Here is a 26,105-nt window from a genome sequence, read left to right on the forward strand (position 1 = left end):
ATCCGACATTGGCATATTTCATGACCTCTTTTATTGCTTTATTTTACACGGTTTGTCTATTAAAGCGCAGCAGTGCATTAAATGCATCTTGTACTTGCGATTGTATGATTTCTAATCCTTAGATCTCAGTTATGTAATTCGTATACATTGGTAAAAAGAAATCTAATCTTGCAATATTTCGTTTTAAGATTTCAATTTTTATTCAAGTTCTGCAATATTTAGAGTATATTTTGAAACGTAAAAATAAAATTTGTCATGATCAATATTTGATATACAGATAACACTATCATATGAGCTAAATCTTCCAAAGAATTACATTGAGATTTTTAATGAATCTCAATGAATTTAAATGAGATATATTAGAAAAATAAATATAATGTACTATATTATTAAATAAACAGCCAAAGTTGCTGGAATCCTCACACGCTATCAGTCTCGAGACACAAGATTTACAATTAATAAAAAACTTGTTAATTGAAAAGCCGAGAATCATAATTGGTGGACAAATATCCAGCAATATGTTTATATTCGTTAATGTGAGTAAAAATATATTATCAACTATTTTACCACAAGATCCCATTTTCTGTTTCCCCAATTCAAAAAAAGTCTTGAATTTATTCTTTGTAAGACGAGTTGATAAATCTAAATTGATCCAAATAATCAATAGTACCAAAAGCAAACCTTTCTGTATGGACTATCCATAAAAATTTTCTCAAATCTCCCAAAAAATGTGTCCTGATCTCACTAATCATTGATTTCTCTGAAAAACGTAAATAAAGTCAGCCATTATTTTTCCTCTTCATAAGGATGATGAAAAATCGAATATCTGCAACTATAGACCTATTGCTCACTACCAGTACTATCCAAGATTACTTCATACTTAGAAACATTACAATCTAGTTTCTTCTTTATATTTAAATAATTTGTTTTAGAGACAAGTTGTGGATTGAACCTACTTTGTCCTTCAGGTAATTTTCAACATATTATTCATTATGATGCTACGAAAAGCCAGATTTAAAAAACATAATTTTGGAGAGTCTTTGATACATGTCTTCTTTCATTATGAATTTCAATCCAGCAACTTTTCAATAATTTTAAAATCTTAATTTTTTAATGACATGTGTCAATTTTCATCTTTGAAGAATCATTTAGAAGGCTGGCATTCGATTTCGCTTATTCTATCTTCTGCTTTAACTCCAATAAATGGTCGGGTTACCCGTACCACAACCAAATTTTTTATTTTGTTTTTTGTGGAGTCTAGTGTACGGTCCCTTTTTGTGTTTTTTCATTGATAAAGAAGAAAAAATAAAATGGATCCCGCCTTTTCTGTACTTTTACGACCAAATGATCTCTCCTAGTAGTGATACTTAAATATTTAACGTAAGTGAATGATTGTAAAATTAAAATTAGTTATTTACATCATTGTTTAAAGATGGCTTTATAAGCCGAAAGAGCTGAGCTAGGAATTAAAATTGTTTACACTTTCCTTTTAAATACCTACCTTCCTTTTTCCATATTTTGATTTTCAAAAATTATTTTGTCCATGATTTATAGGTACATGAACTTGATAGTTCCAAAATCCAATATATTTTAATCAAATAAACTAAGAAATATCTTTATTTATGCAATAAACCTGTTAAAGTCAAGATAACTAGTCGAAGTAAAATGTTTTTTTTTTAATTCTATATATTATATAATAACGGATTTATTACGGCTGTCGCCGCTTCTCCGCCCCCAATTTCCATCTTTTTCTACCATATGCAGTTGCCTCTTCTAAGTCTCTTGCCGCCATTGCTTCATCAATATCGTTGCGCCAACTTCTCCGTGGTCGTCCTCTCTTTCTTCTTTCAGGAGGGATCCATTCCAGTACTCTCCTAGGCCATCTGTACTCTGGCATTCTTTTAACATGTCCGAACCAGATTAATTGTTTTCTTTCTATGTCATCATTGATATTTCTCTCCATTTTCATTTCGTTTCTTATTTGTTCGTTTCTAACTCTCTCCAGTTTCGATCTACCGCAGCTTCGTCTCAGATAATCCATTTCTGTCGTCATAAGTTTGTTTCTATTAGCTTTGGTGACGTCCCATACTTCCGAACCGTAAAGTGTAATACTTTGGACTATACTACCGTAAATGTGTTTTTTGGTTTCTCGTCGAATTGTTTTTTGCCAGAGAAGAGAGTTTAAGGCACGGGTCGCTACTCTGCCCTTGTTTATTCTTTTCCTGATTTCTTCTGCGCTTTCATTTCCCTTCTTGTTGAAAATGACCCCCAAATATTTGCAGGATTGCACGCCTTTGATTTTGTCGTCTTCCAAGACTAGGTCACATATTTCATCTGTTCCCACTGAGAGATATTCACATTTTGTCATATTCATGTTTAGACCTGCCACCTCATATTCTTCTTGTAGTTTTCTTACCATATAGCTAAGATCGTAGCTGTCTTCGGCAATTACTACCTGGTTATCCGCAAAGAAAAGTGTATATAGCTTGTTTTCTTCCACCGTTATTCCCATGTTTCTACATTTTTTTATCCATTTCACTAAGGATCTGTCCAAATAGATTTTAAATAAGGTGGGTGACAGACAGCAGCCTTGTCTTAGTCCTTTTGTTGTTTGAAAAGGCGAGGTGATTTCTTGTCCCATTTTAATTCTTGCAAAGTTTTGTTCGTAATATTTTTGAGTGGCGTTAATAAGAATTGGGTTTATTTTCAAGTTACCCATTTCTGTCCATAGTTGGGAGATCGGTACACTGTCATATGCTTTTTCCAAATCTATTTGGAAATAGATCTATATTTTTTTAATTCTCCAATGCAGAAATCTTTTTAAAAAGTTCTAAAATATTATTTTACAAGTTAAGGTCATAATTTTATTTTATAATGTTTTGAAAAAAAAAATTAGAAGAATCCAGAAAAATGCCGAAGGATTTAAAAAATAAAGATTGAAAATCAAAACGTCAAATCAAATGTAAAATGTAAATTTTCATTACAATCAATTGTGGTTTAATCCCAAAAAAAAATAATATTTAAAAAATCTTTAAATGTTACAGAGAAATTTTAACAATAGTAAACTACTCAGTAAAACATTTATTATTGTGGCTTTATACATTCAAACTGACAGACTAAATAAAAAATTAACAAAACTGAATATTATGTTGATTCTGTTCTAATGATATAGCATTTTTATGAATATTTATTAGTGTTTGAACTTGATTTTCTGTTGAAACCGAATTCGTTTAGTTTTTATTTGTTTTTTTTTAATGGTAAATGCACTTTCTTTTCAGTTTTTGTGATAATATTTTCAAACTGACAGACTAAATAAAAAATTAACAAAACTGAATATTATGTTGATTCTGTTCTAATGATATAGCATTTTTATGAATATTTATTAGTGTTTGAACTTGATTTTCTGTTGAAACCGAATTCGTTTAGTTTTTATTTGTTTTTTTTTAATGGTAAATGCACTTTCTTTTCAGTTTTTGTGATAATATTTTCATTGTTATTTCAATAAAATAAATTTTGCCTATGCAAACCTAAAAGTAATATTTTGTTTCTAGTTTTTTATAAGGTCTCAGATTATCTATATTTGATTAAATTCACGATGTAGTGAAATTTTAAAAATAATTTTATTCTGTTTGATTACTTTATTGATATTATATTTGTTATAATTATAATTCTATTTTAATCATTAGCTAAGAGTTACATTTTTAATTAAGAATCCTAAACATTAACATATTTTACTCCAATCAGTTCTGAATATTAGACTTTCTGTAAATATGACTCCAATATTTTAGTTCATCTCCACAATACAAAGTAGATTATATTATTAGAAACCAAATAGACTATATTACAATCAACGCAAGGTATAGAAATAGCATCGTTAATGCTAAAGCCTACCCCAGATGCGATTTACAAAATGATCACACCATCACGTCATATCGTCACATATGATCACCAATCACGTCACCATCACGTACAAGAGCAAAACTTAAAAAAGTGCAAAACCCTAGATAGACAGCAGAATCGAATAGATTAAAACAGTTCAGATCAGAACATGTGGACTTAACTTTAAACACAAATGTACAAATAAACAACCAAAGTTGTTTAAACAACGGTAACATGCATAGATGATACATGGACATTCCTTAAAAAAGCCATCGTTGTAACAGAACAAAACCTATAGATAAAGTAGATTGAAGCTAAAGAAATTTATGGATGATGATATAATATATTTGATGAAGCCCAGACGCATAGTCAAAAATAAAGACATAAGTAAAAACAAAACAACTTAAATAGACTTATTAGCATAAGAGATATGGTTAGGGGGTAGATATAAGGGAGTAAAAAACCCAACAAGACTCAACATAAAGATATAGAATAACTTAAAAAATTAAAGAGATGAAAACGGTAAAATAGAGTTAGATGCTGATAAACAAAAACAAATTTGGGGAAGAAATAAATCAAAGTGTGTAGCAAACACAAACACATCAATAGAATCCAGCAAGCTCTGGTTACCGATATTGAAAGAAGAAGTTACCAGTAAGAATATACCAATACCAATGAGTTAACAGTAGGTCAGAGATACATAATTTATAATTAACTATAACAAAATATACAACCAACGCAAGAACATAAAGATGATAATTTAATGTTAACCGAAGGTATAACAATAGCTGTCAAGACTTTCAGCTCTAAAAATCTAAACTTTGCCGTTACCTATACGACTGAGGCCATGTAAGTCAACCATCACATTTATATTTATATTTGTTGGACCTAGTAGTTTATCTTGAATTAGGCCTTCTATATTTTTTTCCATTTTTCGTGTCTTTTAAATTCTTCCGTTTGATGTTTGCATCCTTACCTTTTCTGTTATCAGTTGCAGCTGGCATTAGTTTTTGATTTATCCTTTTTTCAACAATAAATTTTGTTTTCTAGTTTTCCTGTGTAGAGCAAGTCAGAAATGTATCTATTTTGGCTCTATTTAGATTGATTTAGGTTTAACCTGAATTCAGCAACAACTGGGTTATGATCAGAATCTATGTCAGCACAGAGATACATCTTGGCGAATTTAATAGAACTTCTGTATCTTCTTCCTATCATAATATAGTGTATCTAGTTTCTTATGGGTTTATCCTCTGTATCTTAAGGCGACTTTTAGGTATATAGTCTTGGTGAAAGCTTGTATAACGTGTTTTATTACCATTTCTTTTTCTCGGACAAATTCGACTAACATTTCTCCTGGTTCTCTAATCAAATCCTTGCATTTTCAATAAGATCACCCATTATAATAAGTACTTCATGTTTAACATTACTCTTTCTGATTGGTAATTTTATCCACCAAAGTTCCGACTGAATTTGAATGAGTTTGATGATTGTCGCTTCCATAAAAGTATAGCATTCAATTGCTTGTGGTGCATTTACTATTACCAGCCCATCTGACTTCACTAATTCCGAGATTATCGATGTTAAGTCTGGCCATTACTTTTTCTAAATTATGTAATTATCCAGCTTGAAAAAGACTTCTTGCTTTCCATATTCCAATTTTTAAATTTCTACCGGGGATTCTTAGTACCCTCTGACTATCAAGAGCCTGTCGAGGAATGAGGGTATTACGTATCTTGTATTTTATTTTGCATGATAATTAGACTAGAAACAAGTAATAGTGTAGTTTCCCATTGCTTTCTACATCATCGTTTAAAAGTAAATAAAACTTTTAGTATCCAACAATAGACTGATCCAGGATCGTTTCTCTTACGCTCTATCTTGGTACTGATGTTGCTACTGCCCGACATCAGAGTAGGTTATAGGGAGAAAAAGTTTGATACGTGGCAGAATTAGTCTAGGACATAATTTTTCCTATGTATAAGGAGATTGAGAGATAATTATGGCTGACATGGGCAGAGTGGCATCCCTGAAGTAGATCTATCTTCTACCAGTAACGTGAAAGAGTAACTGCTCACCACCCTCAAAAATCAGCTATAATCATATATTTAATATATTCAGAATTTTTGTACATATTGTTATATTTACTCAATAAAGTTTGGCAAATATCAGATTTATTTACTTATGATTAAATGAAAACAAGTTTTTCGAACATTTATATTTTAAATGTGCGCGCTATATCCTTGTCTTAGAAGTAATTTGACTACTGAGTATAATATAAATAGATATACTTAATATTTAGTCTCGCATAATTATTTTAATATCTAAATTACCTCTTTTTCATATTATTACAGTACTAAGAATTTTACCTCGATTTATTTAACTTCTTAATGATGTAAAGAGACATCTTTTCCAAGGTTCCGATTTGTCGTACATAATACTCCAAAATGAATAATTTATACGAGCAAAATTTTATATTGCTTCGTGACAGACAACATGTACATTGATATTTAAAAATGTATTGCAATCAGTTGAATAAATTTATAAATAACGTCGTCTGTTTCTTGTTAATATGCCAAACGCATAGTGCATTGAAGACTGTCTCGGTATTAGTATCCGGAATTCGGTATGATTTTATGAATTTATTTTTAAGAAATAAAATTCCTTAACAGTTATTGGAAAAAATAAAACTAAATTCACATTATAGGCTGGAGTACTCGAAACTAATAGATGAATTGGAAAAATATATATATAACTAAAATGTTTCATTAGAACTCTCGACCTTAGTGGCAATATCGACACCTGATATGAATAACATTGTAACTCTACTTACAATGTTTTTTAACTATGGCTTAAATTACATCTATAAAGGATATCTTTTATTTTGGTTTAACAACTGTTATCCTATTTTATGTAAATATAAAGTCATTTAACAAAATGACCTCATTGTAAGTGCAAATTCACGTGATGGAAAAAACGTTGTAACCAATGTTACAATATTGTAAATTTTTATTATTGATGAATATTATATACAATGTTTTTCTCGAAAAATTTATTGAGCAAATTGTTATAACTTCGTTGTAAGTTGTGATACAAGAAGTGGACTATTACTATAAATAACATTTTAAGTCAATTGACCACGATTTTACATCCAATACTTAACATTTTGTGGATTGTAACGTTATAAACGTCACATCTTTATTAGTTTATATTTAAATAATTACTTTATTTTAATTTCTTTATTAATTCATTAATTCCTTTACATTTAGTTTCTTTTTTACTATTTTTTCTTCAAAAACTAGTTGGCGCCCTCTGTCTTTTTTTGGGTAGAATAAATATTTGTCTTCTCTCTCTCTTTCTCTCTCTGTCCGTTAGACTAAGTATTCTGTTCTATGTTGACAGAAAAGTGATTTCCATTGTATAGGAACATCCTATGACATCTGTGCTAACTTCATGCAGTCCTTTTCTACTTCTGTCAATCACCTTTAATGGTGTGATTATTTTTTGTTTATAATTTAAATTTTTTAAAAGAAGGTAGAAATTATAATAAAGACCATTTGTTGTAGACCATTTTATGGCATGTAGTGTATTCTAATCCATGTGGTTTCTGTTCGGAAGTGTATGTCGGTCAAACCAGCTAGAAACTATCAAAAAGAATAGCTTTGCACAAGAGTGATGTTGTGAGGAAACCTACAAGTACAGCTTTTACCCAACATATCAAGAATACTGGACATATTGCCAACTATGACAATGTGGAAGTACTAAAAAAGATAAACAACTAATTCAAAAGTCATAGAAATGTGCTACATCCATAACTGTAGCTCTTTTATGAACTGTAAGAAGGATGTGGAAAACTTGAGTTGTATTTACTCATTTTTGCTTTAACAAGACTTGACAAGACGTAACAGACTGGAATATGGAGGCAACTGATCATAACATATACAGATGACCTACCTGCACTTAAGAACAGATTTCATCTCCCGGCTGATTGTATTTCTTTAAAAGTTTTGGTCCGGCAGTGGGTTCCATATTTGTTGCATAAGGTGTAGATGTGAATATAACCTTATTGTCCTTATTACATGTGACACCGAGATGTTGACAGAAGATGGCAAGATTTTTAACAAAAGAGGAGAAAAATTATTCTATTCTACTTCTTTTCTTTGAAGTGCCTTTGACATTTAGTTGTGGTTTTGTTGTTTTTTAGATGTTTTTGTGTTGTAGTTGTAAAAATACCCTTTTATGATGTAATGTTTTTATTTAAAAATTTTAAATATATTTTAACATATTTTGACAATGTTGACTACAAGGGCTATCTGAATATTTTCAATGTAAGTTTTAGATGTTAACTTCCACCACTTGTACCTGACGCTTTTCCGAAGGTTACCTGCCTAAGAAGTATATATATATATATATATATATATATATATATATATATATATATATATATATATATATATATATATATATATCATAAACTTTTTTTTATTTACGCGCAGATGGCCAGCTACTTCTCGCTTTTCGTACTGTACGTATAAGTGTATCGTTTTTAAAATTTCCTTGGCATCTACAGATAGACACTAGAAAGAGCACCATTACTATTCTTAAATTCTTCATTATATTTGTCTACAAAAATATTAATAACGTAATGCGTAATACTACTTAGTAATCCCTATGAAATATAAAGAGTATATATCTTATTTGTTATTTTTATCTACACCTTTTGATCTCTATTAGGATACTTTTTACTATCTTTGTTAAGTTAATGAAGAACAATTGAAAAAAAACGCACCTAATTAAAGCAGGCCTTGTAATAGGCCTTCATTTTTGCGGATAGTTAGTTACTTTTTCGCAATAAATTCATAACAAATATAAATATTTATCATAAGCTAACTTGTATATTACCTGATTATATAATTTCTATAAAACACAATTAAAAAAAATTGTCTAAAATATATTTACACCATTTTGATTCTTTTCTTGCATATAGAGGGTGTCCAGAAACTCTCCTGCCAAACGAAAACCGGAGATTCGTCAGATAATTTTAAGGCGATTTAACCCAATTCACCTAGTCCGATCGGGACGTTATGTGTCTCTGTGAAGTAAGACGCGAAGAAGAAGACTGTATAACTCTTAAATCAGGGCATCAACTTTTCTATATGGGAAACAAAGAAAAAATAGGAGGAGTTGGACTTCTTATACATAAGAGACACACTAAAAATATCCAACAACTTAAAGGTATTAACCCAGGAATAATACTCTGCATACTGAAGCTTAACAAAAAAACCAGCCTTAAAATAATTCAAGCCTATGCACCTACATCTACACACTCGGACGAGGAAGTGGAAACCTTTTATGAATACCTAGAAAATGCAGTAAAACTGGCGCCTACTACACACAACCTAGTAATGGGTGACTTTAATGCTAAGTTGGTATGTAAACCTAGGAGAGATAGAAAAAATCAGTCAAGAGACAAAAAGACTTATGGAGACACGAAGAGAACTTAAGAACAAAAACGATACGAATGCACGCGTACTACAACAACTTAATAAAGATATTATTAAAGCAGTGAGAAAGGACGTACGACAATATAACACAAAGAAGATTACAACCGTTGTCGAGGAAAATAAAAGTTTAAAGGTGCTGAAGAGATGTCAAGCTCTAGGTAAGAAAAATATTGTTAAGCTCGCAGATCGAAATGGAAAAGTGGTAACAGATAAAGATAAGATAATTAAGGTAGTTGAAGAATTTTACACAAAATTATATAGAGAAAGGGGTAAGAAAGACGGCACCAAGTTGAGAAAAGTCCAGAATGGGGGTTCAGAGAATATCCCAGAAATAACAATCGAAGAAGTCTCAAAGTCATTAAATCGAATGAAAAACAATAAAGCAGCTGGTGATGACCAAATCGTTATTGAGGCAGTTAAAGCAGGAGGAAAGACAGTATTGAAAGCATTGACACAATTATATAACTTATGCCTTTCAAAAGAGGTTACACCATCTCAGTGAAATAAAGCTGTTATAGTAGTCATGCACAAAAAGGGAGATATAACAGAACTAAAGAACTATAGACCTATTAGCTTGTTATCTCACGTTTATAAGTTGTCTATGAAGATAATAACTAATAGGTTGACATCAAAACTAGACTTCTATCAACCTTGTGAGCAAGCAGGATTTAGAGCAGAATACGGAACAAATGATCATTTGCAAACCATTAAGTCGTTGATTGAAAAAACCACTGAATATAATAGATCCCTGATACTTGTCTTTGTCGACTTTGAAAAAGCATTTGATACGGTCAATCAAAGTGAAATAGCTCTAACACAATGTAGAATAGATCACCGATGCATATCCTTCATCAGATATATCTATGAGCATGCTATAGCCTGTGTAAAACTTAATGAAGATACTGGGACCTTTCGTATTGAAAGAGGCGTTTGGCAAGGAGACAACATGTCTCCTAAATTATTTACAACTTTTCTAGAATACGCTTGTAAAACAATAGATTGGAACAAAAAGGGCATCAATGTAGGTGGAAAATTTTTAAATAACCTTAAATTTGCAGATGATATCGTTCTTATTGCAGACAGCTTTAATCAGGCACAGATAATGCTCCAAGAACTCCATACTGCCACAAAAAGAGTTGGTCTTAAAATAAATTTTTCAAAAACACAATTTATGACAAATTTAGTCCACAACAAAAACATCTCAGCAGAAGACAAAGATATTGAGCCAGTGGACTCCTATAAATACTTAGGCCATGAGATCAGAATAAGTCGAGACAACCAAACAATCGAGCTGAAAAGAAGAATAAACCTCACTTGGGCTGCATTTGAAAGGATATTTTTAGGTCTAAGATTCCAATGTATATGAAAAGAAAAGTATTTAATCAGTGTATTTTGCCAGTGATGACCTACGGCGCAGAAACCCTAACACTCACAAGAACAACAGTTGAAACTACAAGTTGCGGAAACGGCGATGGAGAGAATAATGTTAGGGATTTCTCTACGTGATAGAATACCCAATGCTACTATATGCAAAAGATCAGAAGTAGCAGACATTATTGAAAGGATAACAACACTAAAGTGGAACTGGGCAGGTCATGTAGCAAGATGACCGGTGGACAAAAAGAATTTTTGAATGGAGACCCCAAATACAAGCTAACAAAAATAGAGGTCGACCCCCAACGAGATGGACAGATGACATAAAAAGAGTGACTATAAATTGGATTCAGATGGCGCAAAATCGGATTAAGTGGAAAAGCATGCGAGAGGCCTATGTTCAGCAGTGGACGTTAGAGGCTAGTTGAGGATGATGACCTAGTCCAAAAATGCTTCATAAGGAAGCTAGAGCTATTTAAAGATGGTCCTTGTAAGTAGTTATGTTTTAATACCTCCAGAACGCGTCTATTTAGAAAAATGAAAACTGGTACGATTATTTATCCTCCAGAGTTGAATCGATTCCATTAATTGTGAATTCCGGATGATATAAGAACTGACTATTCTTTGTGGAAAGCTACAAGAAATCTAAAAACACCAATTATTGACTGTTCTACGATTACACTAGAGAATGCTATTTGGACCAGGAGCAATGAAGAAAATGAACAGACATTTGCTAAACATCTTGAGAACACATTTAGACCCAATGAAAGCCCAGACAGTAAATAGAGTTGGAAAGAAACAGTTTTAGTAAAAAAAGAAATAAGACTCTAAAGAAGTAGTGACTGGAACAATAGAAAACTCAAAAATCAACCCAAAAATCTCCTGACTATGAGTTTGTAAAGTGAAGTGAAAGGCGGCAGGCCTAAGACTATTAGGACCTGGGGATCTTTTTGGTTGGTCAACTACAACAATCGCAGAAATTGTCAAATGTCACTCCCATACGCAAACCGTAAAAAAAAAGGAAGAAGGGAAAGGATGTAAACTTGCCAGGGTAACACTAAGCAACCTTGAAGAGTCAACATCTAAGAAGTACTTGGGAATGACCAGGAATAACCTACGTTTGGCAGTTGGTTTTTTAACTGGTCATTGTCAACTAAGCAAACACCTCCATACACTGGGGCTAGCAGACACACCTCTATGTGAATGCCCAGAGTTATCGTTAATACGAGAGTACGCGTTCGGCGAGTCCTGGCCCAGACCTGCCCACATAAGAGAGATGTCTCCTGGTGACTTGTCCACCTTCCTAGAAATGGCAGGATGGACAATGAGCTACGGGTGACAGCTCCCTGGGAGGATGTACAATGGGTCAATTGTGGCCTAAGTGCTGTGAAACTTAACTCGCCCTCCCTACTCTACAGATACAGAAAGTGAAGTGAAACCTACTTTGTAAAGTGAAGCCAAAGAATATAGACACATAATAATATGCTTCTGTATTCTTTGGTGAAACTTACTAATCTTATTAATGCTGCCTTTCAGTTAATGTATGTATACAGATTATGAAAAATAGTGGAAGTTATATTGATTGCTCAAGCAGGATAACCTTTCAACAAAGTATCTTCGTACATTCCGATACCACTACTTCTAGTATTATCAAAGGTGCTCAAGACTCCCTTCTGCTTAAAATATTGAAAACAATGATTATAACAAAAAAACGAGTGTGGCAGTCCAGTGGGACTGCCGGTGGAAGTTACACTTCTATACACGCATTCGCCGTTACAAATTTATTTGGGAGTCAATCTGCACAATCATTACATATGTAATTCTATAGGTAAGACATAACAGAAACGGAAACAGAATTAATAACAACTTACTAACAATGAAGGATTGAATCAATATTTTGATGAAAATGTATATTTTAATTTTCATATATGTATGAAAGGAGTTGACTGCAAAAATTTTTTTACACATACTCTGCAGTAAAATTCATTATTTATTTTGTTATTAATATAATAATACAATAAAAATTAAACTGCAATATTCATAAGTATTTAAAAATGACAATAATATACATAAAAAAATACACTACAATACAGTGCAACATAATTCCATATAATAATACAATACGAATTAAAATGCAATATCCATAAGTATTTAAAAATAACAATAATGTAATAATATTAATAAAAAAGTCCTCCCCGACTGGGAATCGAACCCCAGTCTCCCGCGTGACAGGCGGGGATACTGACTACTATACTACCGAGGACATGAAACAAATGTATTTCAAAATTGACAGTTCTGGATCATCATCTTGGTGCTACAGCCCTTAGAGGCCTTCTCAAGCTTTCTACGCCATTCTATTCTGTCCCTCGCTTGCATTTTCCAGTTGCCGACTCCGATTTTCTCGGCATCTTGTGTTACCCCGTCCATCCACCTTAGCTTTGGTCTACCCCGTCTTCTCATTCCTACGGGTTGCGCTGTTAGAATCTTTTTTATCATGACAGTTCTGGATCATACAGTGATTTATTGTGATTATTATTTTGAAATACAAAAGACTAATATAATTCTGAACATTGAATAAATAATACAAAACATATCACATAAATAATAATATTAATAAATATTTTATTAGATGTATAATATTATATGTATATATATCTTTATATAATATATATAATATTAAATTATATATAAAAGGAACATTTTTATATTCGAGAGAGGAAGAGAGAGAAAATATATCTTCTGTCTCTCTCTTACTCATTGTCTTACATATGTAATGATTTCACAGATTCACTCCCATACAAATTTCCAACGTGGAGCGCACGTATAGAAGTATAACTTCAAAAATTTGATTTCTACGCATTAATTTGGCTTCGGAAATAAGCATGCGACAATTTATCAAATGTATATAAAAACAAAAAGTTGTTTAGAATTTAGAAATTTAGAAAGAAAAGAGGGTATGCTCTACTATAATTTGGTAATGTTGTTCATGCATTGGATAAAGCATAAAGGTTTGATATACAAACTAAAAAATGTATGCATAAGAAATATGCGCAAATTTTACAGTCTTATATATCTGAAAGACAGTTTAGGCTTAAACAAGAAAACACCTACTCAGACAAGATAAATTAGATCCGGAGTTCCGCAAGGTAGCATATTGGGTCCGGTCCTTTAGTTGCTATACACATGCGATATACCTGTATTAGAACATAACACCATTGCCACCTTTGTTGACGATACTTCGATTTTAGCGGTATTTGGACTTATGGTAGCTAACTCTGGGAGTGTGCCAAGAAAAGTAATATAGAAATAATCTAGAGATTTCAGAATAAAGTATTGAGAAACATTGTGAATAATCCTTGGTACTTGAGGAACAGCGATCTCCATAAGGACCTTAGTATGGAAACTGTGGCTACAATTATTAAGAAGTGGGCAGAAAGTCAAGAAAAATTACTTTAGGTGTGTAAATGGTGAAGCAATCCAGCTCCTTGACAACACAGGGCTAATCAGAAGACTGAAGACAACAAAGCCCTTCAAATTAGTTTAAGTGACAGTAAAAAAGCAGAGCATAGTACTTTTGCATGTGATGCATATTAACATTAGTGAGTTATTCATTAAATTGTATTAAAGAGAACACCATAGGGTAAACTCATGATTTTAAGTAACTTTAGTAATTAAAGATAGATTAAAATTGGTTGTTGGTCATCTATTAAAAATTTATATATAGGAGAGTTATTTGTCAATAATGTAATAGAATTCATAAACAATTTCATTTAAAGTCAAACCAGCAGTATCAGTCAGTAACGTGACTAGGCTACTACTGAGCCGTTTTATTCCATGGTCTATCTCAATTACGATTTTTTTCGGTAGCTCTATCTTCTCTTTCAAGTTCCGCTCCTATCGGAGATTGGAAATAATTCTGGAAATTATAATTTTGTTGGTTATGCGCCTGAATAGTTCAATTAAACTGCATCCAAACCATTCACGGAGATTGCGTAGCCACGAAATTTTACGTCTTCCTGCGCATCTTCTGCCTTTGATTTTGCTCTGCATTATATTGATTCTTAAATCGCATTTTCCCCTCTCATGATGTACTCCAAGTATTCCAACTCTCAGGTTTTCAGTGTTTGATTGTTTCAGTGTCCAGGTCTCAACCCCATACAAAAGGGTGGAGAAAATATAACATCGAAGCATTCTAATGCGAAGCGTTATATTGATATTGCGATTACAGAAAAGTTTTCTCTTTTTGTTAAAAGTTGATCGTTCAATTTCAATGCGGCATCATATTTCTTGTTGTATGTGACTAATACTACGAATACGACTATCGTCTTAAATTTACTTATTTTTATTTAAATTTGATAGATGAGCAGGTATTTGTATTGTCTTTCGATTGTTTATTAAAAAAGTTAAACGTAATAATTTTATCGCGAATGTGTTTTCTTATATTTTATCTTGAGGCAAAATCTTAAAGACGAGCGCACAAGAATCCTATTAGAATGATGCTTATAAATGTTAGTTGGTCAATGACAAAATATTTATTTAAGAATTTAGTAATATATATGATTTTGATTTTCAAAGAAAACTGTTTGATAAATTATACCAAAAGTTTTTATTACCTTAGAAATTATAAATTTAATATCAATTATTATTATAAGTGTATAATTACTATAAAACGACTATTAAGTTACAAACAGCAAATACCCATTATTTTATCAATAATAATTTTAATATGATTTAATTTTTTTATTTTCACATTATCCACTTATAAATTTTTCATAGAATGAAAACTTTGATATAGTTTAAGTTAAATAACGTTGTAGACTGCATGAACTTATATTACGGGATTTATATTACTCCAGATATCTTCAGAAAAAAAATATCACATCATATACATACTGAACTGAGGATCTGAAGCAGCTCGACTTAAAGTATTCTCCGAGGAGCCCTAGTGCTCTTTAAAAGTCTTCTGGGTATACCCTCTTCAGTATTCTTTTGGCAAGTGGTTGGGTGAATAAATTATTTATTAATTCCATTGTGGTCAGTGATGCGATTTTCATATTTTATTTAATGATTCTTTATTATGTCCTTGATTAGTAGAATGTCCAGATCATTGTAAAGTGTTTATTTAGATACATACTATGGGGTTTTACTTATAATATGGCGTATTTTGGACTGTAATATTTGAAGTATCTTCGTATTTAACGGTTAAGTGCAGTCCCATAGTTCTATCTCATATGCTCAAACTAGTATGAGTATAGCTTTGTACAGAAGCAGTTTATTTTTAGAAAATAACTGAGACCTTTTGTTAAGTAGCCAGTTCATATTTTTTCGTTTAAGATCTTGTGTTTTCCGTTTAGTTTTATTGCGTTTTCCATGTGAATTTACAAACCCAAGTATTTGACAACTGGTTTTATGGGAATGGTAGCTAAGAAGGTATCATTGCTGGTTGAAATGTCTACTGATACAAAAATGGGCCCAGATTGCTCATCTGAGGTACGCCAGATTGTATGATGTGGTAATTTGGGTAGCTGTTTTCAATTTTGATGGCGCGGTTTTTTCAATTTTCAATTTTAATTTTGAGAGTAAGGCATCAAAGATTTTGATGCCTTACTTTATCACCTGCATGTTGTATATCGAGAAACACTCTAGCGCAAAACTTCTTCGAGAGTTGTTTTAATTATATTTACTATTCTGTAGCATTGTTGGATGGTTGAGTGTTCATGCCTAAATCCGAATTGATATTGTGGTATAATTTCGTTTATGTGTACAACTTGCTCAATTTTATGTAATAGTAACCTTTCTAATACTTTCGACATTATTGGGAGTAGGCTTATAAGGGGACATGACATAGGCTTATTTGCCTGTGCTTCGGGCTTACCAGGTTTCGGAATCATAGTAACTTGAGCAAATTCCCATTGTATTGGAAAGAAGCGAAGGTGTAGTATGCTCTTGTACATTACTATTAATAACATCACGGCTTTTCTAGGTAGCTGTCGAACCTTTGTCTAAATAAATGTTGTCAGAGGAAGAGATAGTTGACAAGAAGTTTCGAGGTATATTCTTATATCATCGTCTTCATCGTTGTAGGTATCTGGTTTTGAGAATACATTTTGGTGGGGTTGGTGCGGGCCCAGATCATATCGGTTTTTCTTAAACGTGAATTTGGTATTGTCGGTCGTTTAAATTTTTTGTGGCTTTACATATAGAGTGCTCTTCGTGTGAGAGGTTGGAAACATAAAAGTCTCTTGATTTAGAGTATGACTTATCCTGTAAAGGTACGTGTTATTTAGTGGATTTCTCGTTTGTTCCATATACGTCGAGCCCTTCTTTTTTTGCTACAAGTTCCCTTATACGGCGGGGTATATTATGGTTTTCTTGCACAATTCTTTGATGCTGTAGTGTTGCTTCCCATCCTGTTATTAAATAGTTTATTGCTTTCTCTACATCTTATTATTCTTTTATCCTAATATTTAGTCTAATCTTTGTATTTACAAAATTTTGGAAAAATCCTAGTTTGTTTCTTTAGTTGTAGGTAATGGTGTTCTCCATATTATGTGTGTACTTAAAGATATTATTATTGTGCTGTGGTCTGATGTTACATCGAAGTTTGACTCTATTGCACTATGTATGTCAGCTATCCCTTTTGTCGCAGCAAAATCTACCAAATCTGGGATTTTGTTAAGGTTTGTAGGCCAGTATGTGGGTTCTCCCGTTGATAAGTATGTTAAGGTATTTTGTTGAATGGTATTAAATTAATACTCGACCTGAAGGCGTGATTAATCTTTAACCTCATGTGGTGTGTTGGGCATTCCAGTCCTCTTCTTGTATGAATTTGGATCCAGGAGTTTGTATGAAATCGTGATACTCTTCACTTGAAATGAGATGCCTAGGTGAGCTGTAGATTGATGCTTTACTGATGCCTAGGTGTTTGTTTTGACTTTAGTGATTGCTGCTTGATTTTTTTCTGTATTATAAGGTTGTACTAATGTGTTCTAGAATTTTTAAGTTATTAATAACGCAAGAGCCTGCATGTGCTTCTCTGTCTGGACGGTTTTCATATTACACAATATAGTAAGGTATCTTAATAACCGTTCTTTGTGTGGCATGGCATTTAAATATTAATAGAATATCTATATTATTCATTTTTAAAAACAGCGATATCTCTAGTATATGGTTTGAAATGCCATTAGTATTTCACGATGCAATTAGTAATGACTTGAAAGCTATTTTATTATTTTGTTAATGACTGTTTGTAGTTAACATGATTAAAATCATGCTATTTTGGTTTAAGAGTTAAAGGCCGGTTTTCACGCTACGTTTTCTCGTACGTTTCGTGGGTCATATAAAACGTACGATAAAATGTACGTTTTGTCCAGTGTATACACACTACGTTTTCCCTTCCGTTTTTATTCTCATTTCTAGTTCAGAGTCTTGAGTTGTGTGAAGTTTGTTTAGTGATTTTTTTTTATTATGGAGGAAACACGGCTGCTTTTTTTATGTTTTCAACTATAACGATACTATGACTGAGGAAAAAGGGAATGAAGAGGGAAAAGATAAGATGGTCAGGAGAGTGGGCTTCTAAAAAGAAGCCAGTATTCCCACGTCTCGTTACTAAAAGAACTGAGAGGCGAACCAGATGACTGGCGCAATTATTTGCCAATGGACACCTCAGCCTATGATCAATTGCTAGATTTGGTAACATCATACATATTGAAACAAGACACCTGTATGAGAAAAGCCATTACACCCCATGAAAGACACACAGTAATTCTCAGATATATTCTAACAGGACGCAGCCTCAAGGACTTGGAGTTCACAACCATAATATCCAAACCAGCGTTAAGCCAAATAATTCCTGAAACCTGTAATGCAATCTACTTAGTTTTAAAACAGAACTACTTAAAAACTTTTATACAATTCAATAAATTCCCCGAGAAAATCCATTGCATTGCCGCAAATCTGACATTATTAGGCTTTTTTTGGGAAAAATGAAGCAAACTGCAGTGGAACTAGTCCTCAACTGAGTCAAGATCGGACAACTTGTCTGAACATGCATTTTCACGTAACGTTTTATCCTGTCAGTTCTCACAAAACTATGCTTCTCTCATCATTTCTGCGATCTGACCTTCGATTCGACAAGATGTACGTTTTGCTATTTACATGCCACGTTTTAATGTATAGGATTTGTCCTATCCAACAAAACTTACATAAAGGTGTAACGTGAAAACCAGCCAGCACATATTTTAAATTCGTTTAGGAAATTTGATAGTTTATTTGCTAATTCCTTGTTGTTATTTTTGTTATGTGCATTTATGTTTCCAATGGCAGCATCTCTTTAACTAATTCTGTTGAAATTATGAGCATAATGTTAGGTAGGTATATTTACATTGGGACTGTTGACAGGATTTTAAGTGGTGATTTCTTTTGATTTGTCATTGTATCTAACATTTAGTTAATAAAGAGAACATCCTCTATAATTAGAAAGATGATCTCTGTTGCAATGATTGCAAGCTGCTGGTGTGTTTTTTGGTTTCTTGCAGACCTTCGTGTTGTGTGATCCAGCACATTATACGCAATTATATGGTTTTGCACAGTATGTTTTAGTGTGATCATATTCTTAACATTGTGTACATTGTGGTATATGTCTTTTAGTCCTTCCATTAAATGAAATTAAGGCTCGTTTTCACACTACATCTTATTGTACGTTTTGTGGGTCGTATAAAACTTACGACAAAATGTACGTTTTGTCCAGTGTATACACACTACGTTTTTCCTTCCGTTTTCTACCTCATTTGTTATTCAGAGTCTTGAGTTGTTTGAAGTTTGTTTAGTGATTTTTTTTATTATGGATGAAACACGGCTGCATTCTTTTATTTTTCAACCATAACGATACTATGACTGAGGAAAAAGAGAATGAGGAGGGAAAAGACAAGATGGTCAGGATAGTAGGCTTCTAAAAAGAAGCCAGTATTCTCACGTCTCGTTACTAAAAGAACTGAGAGGCAAACCAGATGACTGGCGAAATTATTTGCGAATGGACACCTCAACCTATTGTCAAGTGCTAGAGTTGGTAACACCATACATATTGAAATAAGACACCTCATGAGAAAAGCCATTACACCCCATGAAAGACTCACAGCAACTCTCAGATATCTTACAACAGGATGCAGCGTTAAGGACTTGGAGTTCACAACCATAATATCCAAACCAGCGTTAAGCCAAATAATTCCTGAAACCTGTAATGCAATCTACTTGGTTTTAAAACAGAACTACTTAAAAACTTTTATACAATTCAATAAACTCCCCGATAAAAATCGTGGGTGCATTGCCACAAATCTGACATTATTAGGCTTTTTTTGGGAAAATGAAACGAACTGCAGTGGAACTAGTCGTCAAATAAGTCAAGATCGGACGACTTGTCTGGACATGTATTTTCACGTAACGTTTTATCCTATCAGTTCCCGCAAAAAATCTTTGCTTCTCTTATCATTTCTACGATCTGACCTTGGATTTCATTTCGATTCTACAAGACGTACGTTTTGCTGTTTACATGCCACGTTTTATTGTATAGGATTTGTCCTATCCAACAAAACGTACAATAAGACGTAGCGTGAAAACCGGCCTTTAGATTTATCATGCGCTTACTAAGTTACTACTTACTGTTTGTACCTTTTTGTGTGCTTATTAATAAATAATACAAATACGATTGGGTTTGCTCTTAATTTTGGGCTTTAGGGTTTAGAATTTCACTAAAAATTTAGTTTTTTAAAAGGGCTTCGCAACCAAAAAATGTTGAGAACCATTTATCTAAATAAATTCAGAGCAAGCATAAAAATTTTCGAAGAGTTTTCTATCTATATTTTCATTTAATTTGCCAATATTTAGTTCTATTAATGTTATATTTGACTAATAATTACAAACACCTAGACTGTCTTCTTAAATTTATACATTTTTATTTAAATTTGCGAGATAGACAGGTATTTGTATTGTCTTCCCATTGTTTATTTAATAAAATACGCGTAATAATATTATCCATAATGTCTTTCCTTATATTTTGTCTTGAGGCCAAATCTCAAAAGATTTTCATTAGAATGATGCTACTAAATGTTAGTTGGTCAATGACAAAATATTTATTGAAGAATTTAGTAATGTAATATGCAAGTGTGATGTTCAAAAAAACTGTTTGATAAATTATGCCAAAAGTTTTATTGCGTTAGAAATTATAAGCTTAATATTTATATATATATATATATATATATATATATATATATATATATATATATATATATATATATATTAATATCAGTTTAATAAGGTTTAAGTTCCTTAACACTTAATATGGTTTAAGTTCCTTGGGTAACACCAAATAATCATTATTATATCAATAATAATTTTAATGTGATTTAGTTTTAATATTTTCCAAACTATCCACTTATAATTCTCATAGAATGAAATTACTTCACGTAGGCTGCATGAAGTTGTACTAAAGGTACGTATATTAGATTTCAGTTGGAGACACCCACTGAATCCTCTAAAATAAGAAAAATAAGAGTAACTTTAAGACATATTTACATTATTTTCAGTAAAAAAGAAGAAAAATATTTTTACGTATATCCTACAGAACTAAGAGAATCTGAAGAAACTTAGAGCAAGAATAAAAACTTTCGAAGAAATAATACTGCCTTGGGAGATGGGGATTATAAATTTCTTTACGCGCTTTATATAAAAAAAGTTAAATTTGAAGAAACAAAAACTTATAAGTGGTTAATCCCGAAGAATAAATCAAGAACCTTACTAGAGCGCAAACTGTGAAATATATGCTCCACCAGTCATAAGTCATCACACCAGTAATTGTCATAGTAATATCACAAGAGAAGTCGGTAATAATACAGATGATTTAAAATAAATTTATGTTGAATTTATAAATATTCATTTAGCTATCGAAGGAATTAGAATTAGCATCTAAATGACTCTTTTTCTGCAGCACGTACCAGACTGGAGAAGAGTGAGTGGTGTCTTCCCAAAGCTCAAAATGGTCTGTATATCATCAGAAGTGATGTGAGTTACTACATTACAAATCATCGAATGACATTGCCAGTCAATTATACCCCGCATGCATGTAGAAATGGCAGAGACACTACATACATTACCTGATAAATAAGATAAAAAAGATAATAATCACAAAGAGATCTCTACTACTTCCTAAGTAATCATTCACATTTAATAAAATCAAAATTTGTTTATGTATTTCAGTTAGATCAGTAACCCATCCGTTACTGTTTGATTTGCGACTAATACGCTAAGCTCAATAGATTATATAAATGTCAGAGTACCAAATAATTTTGAGTATGGAAACAGTAAAAAACAGTTAAATAGTTTGAAGTATATTTTGTTACTTTTATTTTTCTTATCGAGATGATCTCTACTACTTTAAATGATACATTTATTGATAAGTTCAACCGCGTCAACTATCACTGCGCCGAGCTTTCAACATCCTTTCTGATGTCTTCTTCATGGCTTCCAACGTCGCAGTCTCCCGAGTCCCCAGATATTACTACATGACATGTAGTTTTCAAAACAAAACCGTTTCTTACACTACATGACTACGTGACATGTACTGTAAGAAACGGTTTTGTTTTAGCGAAAAACAAAAATGGGGAAAGAACAAGAAGTGTTCATCGATTAAATATAGAAGACAACATTTTGGATGCTGTGGAGAATAATCCAAATGTAAGTACACGAGCCGTGGCTAAAATAGTTGGAATGTCGAAAAACTTTGTTCATAGAACATTTCGAGAAAAGCTTCTACATCCATACCACTAGCAGAGATTACAAGATTTCCACCAAGGTGATCTTCCTCGACTTCCTCGAAAATTAAAATCTTGTAGGTGGTTTCAAGATAAACTCGTCAGAGAACCTGAATTTCCATCTAAAGTGTAATGTACGGATGAAGCATGTTTGAAAAGAAATAGTTTGTACAGTTTTAATTAATTGTCACATATGGGGTGACCAGAACCCTTATTTAAAATGTAGGACTAATTTTCAACGAAAATTTAGTATAAATTTACGGGCTGAAATAATTAACAATCGTTTAATAGGACCATATGAATTACCCAGAATACTAAATGGAGAGGCCTACTATAATTTCTTGCAAAATGTTTTGCCGATACTTCTTAAAGATGTACCTTTGCAAACACGCCGTGGAATGTGGTTTCTTTACGACGGAACCCCAGCAAATTTTACTAGAGCTGTTAAAAATTTTCTTAATACCACTTATTATCGTTGTTGGATTGGTAGGAATGGACCCGTCCTGTGACCACCACAAAGTCCCGAATGCAATGTACTGAATTTTAATTGTTGGGGACATCTGAAATCGTTAGTTTGTGATAACTGAGATGAAATCGAAACGAAGCTGAAACGAATTTTTTACGCTGCAGAAACTATCCCACATAATTTAGTTAACTATAGCATTACTAACAATTGGATTCGTTGTATCAATGCATGTGTTCACGCATGTGGAGGTCCCTTTGAATATTTATTATAATAATTATTGCTAAGTAAGTACAAGTATTTAATTTAATTTTAGTTACTGATAGTCCGAGCATAGTGTAAAAAAATAAATTAGAATCATTAAACGTTGTATGTTGTATTTAATTTCCAATGTAAACTATGTAATTTAGTTAAAGCCCCGGCATTTAATACTTTTAAAGCTTAATAAATACATAGTACTACCTAGTTTAGTTAAAAGATTGAAGTGTTTTTATTGTAAATAATTAACATTTTAACAATCTGTTTAAAATTCAATACATTTCAATTCAACACATTTCAGAAAAGCATTACAAATATTTTTTGTTAGTTGTATTAATTACTTTTTAGGAATTAAACCTTACCTAATTAGGTAAAAATATTAATTTATTTAAAACTTCGAGCTTTAATCCAAAACCTCGAATGATTCATCCATTTACATTATTAAAGCAAGAAATAATTATTTTGAATGTATTAGGTACATTTCCTAATATGTCAACAACCTTGAAAAGTAAAGAAACAAGGGTTAGATTATGTTAAATATCCTCAGTCACAAAGAAGTTTTTCAGAACCGCTTTCATTGCGTATGACAAAAATTCAAGTATATGGAAAGCAATGCATTTTTTTTTGTTGGAAACGGTTAACTTCAGAAAGAAATGTTGGAGGACTTTTTTATTCTTTCCAAATCTTCGATCTCTCGTTTTTCTCGGTCTTTATTTTCTCTTTTTGAAGTCTCTGTGTTTTTATCACTTCTATTGGGTTGAGTTTATTGGATAATTCCTGTAACTCCTTACTATATTTAATATACATTTCTCAGCAAATTTTGTTCATTTTTTGTTATTATTCATGTGGCACTGCAGTATGTTACTGTTGGCTTTACTATTTAATCATTGCTTTTATAGTTCTATTTTTGCCATTTTTAATAAATACTTGCTTTGTGTTTTGTTATTTATTTTTACTTAGTTTCCTGTATTTACTAAAATAATATGTATCTTGTTGCATAACTTTCTTCCAATTCCCAATTTTTAAAGTGCCTTTTTTATTCTTTGCTGTTTATTCTATCATATATTTACTCGATGTCGATGAATAGTGCTATCGTTGGTAGATTGTACTTCTCTTATTACAATTACTTGGTCGATTGTATCTAATTCCGATATAAAGTCGATATAGTTGTAGAATCAGTCTCCTCATCTCCCATTCACTCCCTTTCATTCCATCTCTCTTTTATGTTCACACACTACGTGGAGTAGTAAACACAGTTCAATGCGTGTTTCTAGTTAGATGTTGCAGACACGTGCTTTCTTAAATTTATAATTGTTAATTTCATCGTGATAAAATCAGCATATAACACGCTAAGGAATCTATGCTTGTTTTTCTCGGTCACTCCCGAACTGGCACATCCAGTTTTTTTGTTTTTAGCTTGTTTATTATTTACTTCATTTGGTTTTTGCTGGGTGAACTGTCTTGTACATATTCTTTGATTATTTCTTGCTTTTGCTTCTCTATGTTCTGTTTGGTCCTTGCCATACTTCAAAATATTCTTTAGACCTCTCTAGTATTTATAGTTCCCCACTTATACTCTTCTCTGCTTTATTTTTAAACAATAAAGCCTTGGTAAAGTCTTCTTAGTTCTTTAGTTCTGTGGTTTTCTTTCATTTCTTTTGATATCTGTTCTACGTGTATTCTCTTCTTATCGCTTAAAAACCTCTTAACATTTTCTCCTTTATATATGCCTTTGCCTTTTTTGTTATCATTTTATTCCTTAATCAACTTCTTTTTTCTTTTTACTAACTTTTTTTAATTCTATGTTAAATCAATTCTCTTTATATTCTCATTGTTACATCTGTCGCTGCTTTATTTATTATTTACTTTACGGTTTTTTCAGTTCTTTTGTTTTATATTCTATTTAGAGAATAGAGAGGCGATTGAATATAAGTCACTTTACTGTGAAGAATCTAGTGGATCGATGAACTCTGGTCAGAAAACAAAAAGTCCAACATTTTAATATAAAATCCATATGGATCTGCGACTTTAACTAGAGTAAGCTGACGTACTAGATCGACATATGCATGAGCAGTAGGGATAGAGATGGGTCCTTGCGTCTCGATGTTACTCATTCCATTTATCCCTGCGAAATGCGGCGAGAAGTTGTAAAATCCACGTACATTAATAGATAGAAGTATTGATCATTGATAAATTCACATTTGCTAATGATCAATAGTTCCCTATTCATAAAGAAGACACTGATTTATTTAAAACTCCTGTTTTATAATTATTACCTCCTTTCAAGTTAAGCAAAATTGTCGAAAACTGGTTTAAGTGCATGTAAAACTACATTGATTCTGATGAAAAATATCTTATTCTTATAATTAGCCTAAAATAATCATTGATAATAAATATTTGTATTTAATTATCTGTCTCAATCAAGACTTAGGTAAAAAATATCGTATCTACCCTGAATACAATACAATATAAAAGACCCTAATATTTCTTGTCAGACAACTTGCCATTTACACAAAGAAAAGAACTGGAGATTATCAATAAAATACCAAGGGAACCAGATCAACAACATTTGCAAGGTATACTCACAGACAAAAATATTGCATATTTAATTTCAACACTATTTTTTTGTTGTATGAATGTTACTTACTTTTCTTTAAAATAAAACATATTTTTTAAATATAAATATCTTGTTAAAGTGTTTTGTTTTATGAATTAAAATTTATTGAATATTATATGTTACTATATTGCATCAGATATTCAGACCACTTAATTAAAGAGCACGATTTTAATCATAACATTTAATTGTCAATTAATCATAATTTAATT

The 26,105-nt window shown here is 31.9% G+C and overlaps 2 protein-coding genes across 3 annotated transcripts in view; one reads left to right on the top strand and one right to left on the bottom strand.

Moving 5' to 3' along the window:
* The window catches only part of LOC140434614 (putative fatty acyl-CoA reductase CG5065), a 132,243-nt gene that overhangs the window by 91,803 nt on the left and 14,335 nt on the right, over window positions 1-26,105 (bottom strand). The gene's annotated exons all lie outside the window — the stretch shown is intronic.
* LOC140433697 (uncharacterized) lies at window positions 9,358-9,882 on the top strand. Its single transcript, XM_072521675.1, has one exon. The coding sequence runs from the start codon at window positions 9,358-9,360 to the stop codon at window positions 9,880-9,882; it is 525 nt and encodes a 174-aa protein (XP_072377776.1).

The sequence above is a fragment of the Diabrotica undecimpunctata genome, chromosome 2 (genome assembly GCF_040954645.1).
Source record: "Diabrotica undecimpunctata isolate CICGRU chromosome 2, icDiaUnde3, whole genome shotgun sequence".
Lineage (NCBI taxonomy): Eukaryota > Metazoa > Arthropoda > Insecta > Coleoptera > Chrysomelidae > Diabrotica > Diabrotica undecimpunctata.

What these genes read in the sequence shown, in the direction of transcription:
- LOC140433697 (XM_072521675.1), top strand. Translation starts at nt 9,358, where the DNA reads ATGGAGACACGAAGAGAACTTAAGAACAAAAACGATACGAATGCACGC.